The sequence below is a fragment of the Olea europaea genome, unplaced genomic scaffold (assembly GCF_002742605.1).
Source record: "Olea europaea var. sylvestris unplaced genomic scaffold, O_europaea_v1 scaffold2005, whole genome shotgun sequence".
NCBI classification, from domain to species: Eukaryota; Viridiplantae; Streptophyta; class Magnoliopsida; order Lamiales; family Oleaceae; genus Olea; species Olea europaea.
The window spans coordinates 129763-140124 of NW_019237930.1; the positions used below are offsets into that span (position 1 = coordinate 129763).

The 10362-nt window shown below is 26.4% G+C and overlaps 1 protein-coding gene across 4 annotated transcripts in view; it reads right to left on the reverse strand.

Annotated features, from left to right (window-relative positions):
- The window catches only part of LOC111379573 (uncharacterized RING finger protein P8B7.15c-like), a 2860-nt gene extending 2430 nt beyond the window's left edge, over positions 1-430 (reverse strand). For 2 of the 4 annotated variants that reach the window (XR_002700067.1, XM_023002973.1), the window contains exon 1: positions 54-429. Coding sequence is in view for 3 of the 4 variants with exons in the window: in XM_023002973.1 (XP_022858741.1) it covers positions 54-225 (172 nt within the window). In the remaining variant the exon portion in view is untranslated. Of the gene's footprint in view, positions 1-53 lie in introns of all 4 variants that reach the window. The other 2 variants (XM_023002974.1, XM_023002975.1) reach the window with 2 other exon arrangements.
- Between the last annotated feature and the right edge of the window lie 9932 nt (positions 431-10362).

A 10362-nucleotide genomic window follows, 5' to 3' on the forward strand; every position in this document is an offset into this window, starting at 1 on the left:
GGGGGGGGGGGGGGGGGGGGGGATGAATGAAAAATAAAGGTACTGAATTGGACCTTGACCAGAATCCGCATCCAAAAACACAAGATCGAGATCATGCCGAGAGGCGCCTAGGATTTTACCGCTAAGGATTTTGGACCGCAGCTTGCGAACAGATATTGAATCCCGTCCGTCGATGTCTACTGTATCGAAATTCACCGAGCTCCGGAATTTGAACCGAATTGACATAATTTATAATCTTTTTGCAAACACCACTGAGTTAGATGTGTATGTATATATCGGTTAGTGTTAGTGTTTATTAGTAATATATGAGAGAGAAGAAGGGTTTCACGTTTTGCTTCGCCTTGGCTGAAAGAGGCAGAAGGAAAAAGGGAAATTTATACGTGCGTTTTAAAAGAGAGGCAACAGAGCGGTTTTTGAAGGGAAGAGAGGAGTCTGGTCACGTGACGTTGATATTAGCTGTAAAATTTATAAAATGTATTTTATCCCTCCCTATTTTAAAAAGAGAACTGAAGTTTATTGTTCATTTTTATTATATAAGTTTTCACACGAAATTGATTTGAAATCGATTTGGCAATAATAAATTATTCTATTCAACAACGTTGTAGCGCTATTTCACCATTTTCACACGCCGTTTCACTTTGATGTCACTTTCACTACAATATTTCTTCATTTTCACACACCACTTTACTTGATTAAAGACAATATCATATATTATATAATAAAGAAACGAAATTAAATATAAAGATTATTTTAAAAAATTGCAGATAAAAAGAGAAAAAATTATTATAAAATTTTTAAATTAAATTAAAACAATTTAAAGAAAAATAAATATTATTTAATTCAAAATTTACAAATGTCTTTATATCATAAGGAATGTATAAAGATTATTCGATTAAATCAAATTAAACGAATAAAATAAAATAAAGTTACAAAAATTAAATAAATAATATATAAATATTATTTAATTAATTAAATTTAAAAAAATTATATTTAAAAAAAAACAAAAAATCTTTCCGTGGATGGTGAGAATCTCTCCATCCACACAGAGAATCTCTACTTTCAAAAAAATCCCTCCATATTTTAAAAGAGAAAATGGGAGGTTTACTGTGCATGGAGTGAAAAATCACTCCATCCAGGTTTTTTTTTTAATTATTATAGTAAAATTTTATTAATATTTAATTTAAAAAATTAAATATATCTAAATATTTACTTTAAAATGTTGAAATTAATTTTTTTTTAATAAGTAGCTTTTACAATTATAAGTTTTTGTATTATTTTTAAATAATTTGAAATGATTTTTTACTTATAAGTAACTTTTTTTGTATTTTAGATAGTACGATATTTTAAATAACTTTTTTTGTATTTTAAATATTTATACTTAAAATATTCGAAGTTAATATTTTTTTTACTTATAAGTAACTTTTGTAATTATAAGTTCGTTTTACTTTTAAATAACTTGAAGTGATCCTTTTAGTTATAAGTAACTTTTTACATTTTAGAAATAAAGAATAAATTTTATGTAAAAAAATATTTAAAAAAATATTATCACTAATAAAATGAACAGTAAACCCCACATTCTCTTTTTTAAGATATTGAGGGTTTTTTAATTAAATATTTATTAATAAAAAATTACTATAAATAAAATTAAAAAAATTATCACCACTCCATGCACGGAATAGAATCACTCCATGCACGGAGTGATATTACTCTGTGCAAAAGGAGAGTTCTCTCTTGAAAAGTCAAAATGAGAAAATTTTCCTTTTGAAAGTAGAGATTCAAATATTATTTAAAAAAATATTACTACTAATAAAATTATATGATACAATTGATTGTTAATAGCCTGAGAAAATAGAGAAAGAGTATTGTGTGTCAGGTTTAAAGGACCAAACCAATTTCAAATTTGTTTAATGTGAAAACCAATATGAAAAAAATAAACAGTAAGATAAGGAGGGATAATATAATAAAAAAATCAAACCATTTTGACCAAACTCATTTCAAATCAGTTGAATGTGAAAACTTATGTGACAAAAATGAACCGTCCAACTTTGAATCTGACACAATACTCTTTCTCTATTTTCTCACGCTATCAACTATCAATCATATCCTATAATTTTATTAGTAGTAATATTTTTTAAATAATAATTTGTCACACTGTAACTTTTTTTTAATTGGAGTAGAAACGACGTCGTTTTCTATTTTACCTGCAGTTTACATGTTTTAAATCTGACACACAGTACTCTTTCTCTATTTTCTCACGCTATCAACTATTGACCATACCCTATAATTTTATCAGTAATAATATTTTTTAAATAAATCTTTACATAAAAGTTATTATTTATTTCTAAAATGTAAAAAGTTACTTATAACTAAAAAAATCACTTCAAATTATTTAAAAATAAAACAAACGTATAATTACAAAAGTTACTTGTAAGTAAAAAAATATTAACTTAAATTTTTTTTTTTAAGTATAGATTTTTAGATATATTTAGTTTTTTAAATTAAATATTAATAAAAAAATTGTACTATTTAAAATGTAAAAAATTACTTATAAATAAAAAAATCACTTCAGATTATTTAAAAGTAACAATAAAAAATTATAAATGTAACTTCGTGTGCATTTGCATGGAGACAAATACGGAGTGGTCAACACTCGTATTGTTTTTTTTTAAAAAAAATTATTATAGCAATTTTTTATTAATATTTAATTTAAAAAATTAAATATATTTAAATATTTACTTAAAAATGTTGAAGTTAATTTTTTTTTTTAATAAGTAGCTTTTACAGTTATAAGTTTTTGTATTACTTTTAAATAACTTGAAGTGATTTTTTACTTATAAGTAACTTTTTGTATTTTAGATAGTGCGATATTTTTATTAATATTTAATTTTAAAAACTAAATATATCTAAATATCTGTACTCAAAAAATTTTAAGTTAATATTTTCTTACTTATAAGGAACTTTGCAATTATAAGAGAATAAGAGATTAATATTTTTTTACCTATAAGTAGCTTTTGCATTCTAGATAGTACAATCTTTTTATTAATATTTAATTTAAAAAACTAAATATATCTAAATATTTATACATAAAAATTTTGAAGTTAATTTTTTTACTTATATGTAACTTTTGTAATTATAAGTTCGTTTTACTTTTAAATAACTTGAAATGATCTTTTTAGTTATAACTAACTTTTTACATTTTAGAAATAAAAAATAAATTTTATGGAAAAATATCTAAAAATACATTATCACTAATAAAATGAATAGTAAACCCCACATTCTCTCTTTTAATATATGGAAAAACTTTTTTTTTAAAAATTACTATAAATAAAATTTAAAAAAAATTATCATCACTCAGTGCAAAAGGAAAGTTCTCTCCTTTTAAAAAGTCAAAAGGAGAAAACTCTCCTTTTGAAAACAGAGATTCAAATATTATTTAAAAAAACATTACTACTAATAAAATTGTAGGATATGGCTAATAGTTGATAGCATGAGAAAATGAAGAAAGAGTATTGTGTGTCAGATTTAAATGACAAAATCAGTTTCAAACATGTTTAATGTGAAAATCAATGTGACAAAAATAAACTGTAAAATAAGGAGGAGTAATATAATAAAAAAAACCAAACCATTTTAACCGAACTCATTTCAAACCAGTTGAATGTGAAAACTCATGTGACAACAATGAACCGTCCAACTTTGAATCTGACACACAATACTCTTTCTCCATTTTCTCACGCTATCAACCAGATCCTATAATTTTATTATTAGTAATAATTTTTAAATAATAATTTGTCACACTGTAACTTTTTTTTTAATTGGTGGAGTAGAAACGACGTCGTTTTTTATTTTACCTACAATTTACATGCTTTGAATTTGACACATAGTGCTCTTTTTTCTATTTTCTCATGCCATCAACTATCGACCATATCCTATAATTTTATTAGTAATAATATTTTTTAAATAAATCTTTACATAAAAGTTATTATTTATTTCTAAAATGTAAAAAATTACTTATAACTAAAAAGATCACTTCAAGTTATTTAAAAATAAAACGAACTTATAATTACAGAAGTTATTTATAAGTAAAAAAATATTAACTTCAAATTTTTTAAGTATAAATATTTAGATATATTTAGTTTTTTAAATTAAATATTAATAAAAAAATTGCACTATCTAGAATGTAAAAATTAGTTATAGGTAAAAAAATCACTTCAAGTTATTTAAAAGTAATAATAAAAACTTATAACTGCAAAAGCTACATATAGATAAAAAATACTAACTTTAACATTTTAAGTATATATTTAAATATATTTAATTTTTTTAATTAAATATTAATAAAAATTACTATAATTAAAAAAAAAAAAAAAGGTGTTCACGGAGTGATGACCACTATGCGCATCACTCCATGCAGGTGCATAGAGTGATTTTTCCACTCCATGCATAAGTTGTTTTTTTTATATTAAATTTTTTATTAATATTTATTCAAAAAATTAAATATATCTAAATATTTATTTAAAAATGTTAAAGTTAATATTTTCTTTTAATAAGTAGTTTTTACAATTATAAGTTTTTGTATTACTTTTAAATAACTTGATGTGATTTTTTTTACTTATAAGTAATTTTTTGCATTCTAAATAGTGCAATATTTTTATTAATATTTAATTTTAAAAATTAAATATATCTAAATATTTATACTAAAAAAATTTTAAGTTAAGATTTTTTTACTTATAAGAAACTTTTACAATTATAAAAGAATGAGGGATTAATTTTTTTTACCTATAAGTAGCTTTTACATTATAGATAGTGCAATTATTTTATTAATACTTAATTTAAAAAACTAAATATATCTAAATATTTATACTTCAAAAATTTTAAATTAATATTTTTTTACTTATAAGTAGCTTTTGTAATTATAATAGAATGAGGGATTAATATTTTTTTACTTATAAATAGCTTTTACAATTATAAATTTTTTTTGTTATTTTTAAATAACTCGAAGTTCTTTTTTACTTATAAGTAGTTTTTTACATTCTAGATAGTGTAATTTTTTTATTAATATTTAATTTAAAAATAAAAATAAAAAACACTTAAAATATGGTGTTGGGATCACTATTCATTCTTGTCACTTGAGTTTTAACACTTGCTTGGTTTGTACTATTTATTGACTGATTCATAAAATGTCTCTTAAAAGTCGGTTTTGCTCTCTGTCGTTTTCATTTCTCCATGACAAAGAAAACCCTACCACGCTGATTCTCAAAATCTGAGATATTGAAACTCAGAAAGTCGAAGAAGAGATCTTGAGAAAGAAACTGCAGTATGAAGTGTACGAAGTGAGAAGACAATCTGCAGTAGTTGATTAACTGAAAGCATTGGGTATGCGATTTGGAAAAAAAGATTTGGAAGGTTATTGATTGTTTTTTAGTGTTCTATGTTATTTGCATTCAGCGTGTTTCATTATTGTTTAAAAATGTGTGATATCTTTAACCTTATCTATGTTGAACTAAGAATTTTAGAAATTATGCTGGCTGATGCTCTAACTTTCTTTTATTTTGCAGCCAGGGCCTCGAGAGTGTCCATAGCAGTGTCTTATAAAGCGTGACCAGAAGAATGCAACATTTTACTTCTATCTTACTTTTTTCACCATGTAAGTAAACCTTTGTTGGAAGTTTCAAAGATAACGTATAAATTGAAATTTGCTTGTGTACCAAATGATATTAATTTAATCATTTTTCGATCCGGTGAATTGACTAAGTAAAATCTTGCAGTTTAACATCTATAGTTAGGAGGATCGTTCAAAATCTGTTGGGTTATTAGTCTTAATATCTCGTGAGTAGAGACATCATGTTTGATGTTTGCTACGTATCTTGACTTGATCCGTTAATTTTTCTTCATTTCTTGCGCCGCATTGACTATTTTGAATGCCATATATCAAACCTTAGTGACTATTTTAAATGACATGACAAATATTTATGCTACTGTTTCAAATATTGTAACCCAACTAACATTTTAAAAGAGTCCTTCATACCTTTTAAAAAAAAAAAAAACAAATCTCATTAACTTTTGTCATGTAGCTTCGATTTTCGGCTAGCATTTGAAATTGGAGCCTTTGTGTCCAGAGAAAAAGTCGACGTGAAAGAAAGAATTGAATTCCATACTATAAATGCTCATGGTTTGATATTTATATATTTGATTTCTAAATAGCTAGACAATTACGTACTATCAATTCTAATTATAATGCAATACATATATGTTAATAGAGTATGATAAATGATTATTTTATCACCTATCAATGCAAATGATGAAGGCGACACACTATAACCCAACATATTTAACGCACTAGTATTACGTTCAAAATAATCCAACCCGTGCACTGCACGAGCAAAGACTAGTTATGCTATAAAAGTGGGAAAAGAGAGAGAGAGGGAGAGAGAAGAGGGCATATAAGTTAATCGATTTGTGGGTATTATAATGAGAATTAAAGTCCTATATTTATAGAATAATGTTACTTAGCCCTAGTATGATTACAAGATCAGCCTAAGTGGTGCTGATGTAAAATGAAATGATAAATTGAATTAAATAACTCATTTAATTTCACCTTCCATTTAGAATATCATCTAGTACCACCTAAACTGAGGTTACAACCTCAGTGGGGCTACATGGCATTACTCATATTTATAGGAAAAGATTAGTGATAAAAAAAAAATTTAATAATTTCTAGGGTTATAAGGGTATAATTATCATTTACTAATAAATTTACTATTTACAACATATTTTTTTCCTAAATGCAGCTTTTTCTCCATTATTATTAGGGAAAATTCTAGCCTGTCAAGCATTTTCTATAATGTGAATTGTATCGCAATGTACGGTATCAAGTTTTGTAATATAGTAATGGAGTTAAGAGTGTCGAAATCGTAGGGCTTGTAATTTAAACTTTTACTAAGTACTATAATTATATAACCTTTATTTTTTTTAGACGAATGAATGTTGTGATCAATAGTATTATCTAATTTAAAGGTGCATAGGGTGACGAATTCAATTAGTGCAATTTATAAGAATAAATCAATATAAGAAAAGTCTAGGGAATGAGTTCACATAACTATCAATTATGATTCAATTATGTTCAATTATTCTAGTCAAAATTTTCATGTTTAAAAACAAGGATCCTAATATGTTTCTCTCCCTTCTCTCGAGTGCAGGCTAGAAATTAATCCTAAATTTCGATACCGATATTTCTATTCCGAATTAAAATCAACAATTTATCAAGTTCATGATTCTTTTATGAAGTAAATTTCATAGATCTTATACTTTCTCTTAAAACCTATAAATTCTATGATCTCGCCTAAATTATCCTCTCTCGAGTGTCAAAATTGACTAGCATCATTCATTCAATTAGTGGTCAATTAATTGAAAGCATTTATTTTATGACACAATTAAATGTATGAGAAAAATCAAGTAGAAATAACTATGATAAAATCAAATCATAATATTAAGTTTTGGTTACAATCAAACCCTAAATTAGATATTTAACTCATGATAGAAGAACTAAATTTAAACATATTAATGAATAACATGAAGAAGAAGAAGAAGAAGAAGAAGAAGAAACATCTTGAAATCTTGAATGAATTAGGACTGAATTGAGCTAAGAAAAGAGTCCAAATACATTAAAAACACTTTTCTCGGAAAGCGGCGTCCACGGCGATGCAAAGTCTGTTATTTTCAACAGTGTGGGACATTGGGGGTGGAAGATAGCACTGCACATCTTTCAATATTTTTGTCATAACTTTTTCTTCTAATATTCGATTGAGATGATTCAAGATAGTTTGGAAAGATAACTTAAAGAGTTACAACTTTGCTTCAGATATCATTTGTCAAATCGATTGTTTACTATATCAAAAATAAGTCTCAATATGAGACTAAAAATTTAGAGTATAACTTTTTTGGGTTGAAATTTGATGTGTGACAATAATTTGATTATTTAACCTCTTTGACATCTTTCTTCATCCAATTAACCTGTAACATTATCAAATTTTCATCATGAGGCTCGACACAACTTTGAGCATTTGTATTTTAGTCCCCAAACTTTGAATCTCTTACAATTTAGCCCATTTCTCCAAATTTGCCAACTTTTGCTTATTTCTTTCAATTTTCATCAACATATATCACAATATCAAAATACACATTAAAATGCTTTAAAACTTGTAGGAATTAGCTAAGTATCCAGTTTAGGTGGTGTTTAAAGTATGAGTGAAATACACTCATCACAGCCATGGTATCGAACATCTTATATCGTTGCAGCCTTAGCTCAAAATTTTCATTTATACCATTTACGGTACCAAATATTTTATAAATTCACACTTGGATGTCCAAATAGATAGACTTTTAGTTGAACATAAAAGATTGACGTCTTTTACTTGACCAATTTAAAAGGGGTAAAAGAGTACTTTAATATTATTTTATATAAAATAATTATATTAAGGAAAAAAGAAAGATTTTTCTAGTTCTTCCCCCACCCCCACCAAAACCAAAGAGCCATCACCGCCTGACACCACCAGCGTCACTGACATCGAAAAAGGTCGTAGTCGCGTCCCCTTCATAGACCTTCCTTCCTCTCCTCCGCCGCACTACTTACTGTTAATTTTTAAAAATCTTCTAGGTTGTTGAATCATAAATTGTACTTATCTAATTAGTGCATATGATGTGCGTGGTTTAGAATTTTTTATTTTAACTGAGGGATTTGTGTCGTAGAACTTTTCTAAACATGAGTTTCAAATACACGAAATTGAGGAAGAATTAGATTTTTATTCCATCCTCTACGTAGTTGAGGGTTTAGTAATAGATAGGGAAACAGTTTGGCATGCGGCAACACAGTCGACGGGCGATGGTGGTGGCAAGTGGGGGTGCTAGAGATGTCTTTGCCCATTTTTTTCATTTTCGGTTTAGGGGTGCATAGATTAGTTGGGATGTAAGTTTCTTTTCTTTTTAATTTACTTATTACTACTATAATTGTCTTTTATATAATTTTTTTACCAATTTAGCTTTTTAAAAATTTGTTAAAGTTAAATATTTGTGGTCAACAAATAGTCAAATGGATAGTTCCATTCGTTTGGACTTCAAATGCGAATTTATGAAATGTTGTGTATCGTGAATGGTACAAATGAAATGTTTGGATCAGGTCTTTAACAAAATGAAAGGTCTAATATTGTTGTTGCGATTCTCTCTTATTATTTGTTATAAAATATTAGGGTGTATTCGATTGAAAACATGAACATGAAAAGAAAATAAGGTATAGGCAATTGAATTGTCTTGAATTTACTTGCATAAAAATCGTCAATTAAATGTGTTTGAATAGCTTAAGCCCTTGTTTGTTTGCCATTTCTTCCTCCATTTTAGAAGAAATCAAGCCGTTTATTGGTCCCACCAAGCCCTTTTTTTGACTGACCTCTCACAATTTTAAAAAATGTCAGGAAACCAACGGTAAAAAATGCATTGTGATTTGCCAAAAATGGGAAACAAACATGGGCTAATTTTTAACCTAGAAAATATTGTACATCTTCATCTTTTGTTAATAAATAGATGAGAGAGAGAGAAAGAGAGAGAATTACCTAGAAAATAAATCATACCGTTCACTAAAAAAAATATTTTTCTTAATTTTGAGGAAAACATGAACATATAACTAACTTTTTGAAAATATTTTTCATTGAAAAATTTCAATCAAACACCATAAAAGTAGAAACTTGAGTGAAAAAAAAATGACATTTTTCATAAAAATAAAGTCAATCAAACACGCCATTAATTCTAAATATAAGGTTCTATTAATAATTTTTGTATATGATTAATAGTAGAAAACCAACCAAAAAAGATTTTATTGGGCAATATACCCTACACCTATTGAAAATCACATAAAATCCCCTATTTGAAACCTTTTGTGCAAAAAACCCTCCAGACATCAACATCCGTTAGATTTTTCGTTAAATCCCAATAAAAAGGAAAAAATGGATAAATTAGAAAGAACAAATGCATCATTTCATATTTCCCTCTTTAATAAGGCCAAAAATTAAAGCAAAGAGCCACATTTAACTAGGTGGGAATTGACAAAAAAATTCTGGAAAAATTTTCTCTCTTTTTTGGTTCTTTAACAACATGAAACTTCAAATCACTGCCATTGTTCATCCATGAAACACAAGATTCACACCCATAATCTAACCACCTGTTCCTCTTCCCCACACAAAATATTTTCCTTCATTTTTCCACGTTCTTGGAATTTTGAGAAATCCCACTTCCATGAAAACATTTTTCTTTCCATGAATGGTCACAGACAACTCACTCTCCTCATTAATTTCATTACTTCAATAATTTCTGACCCTT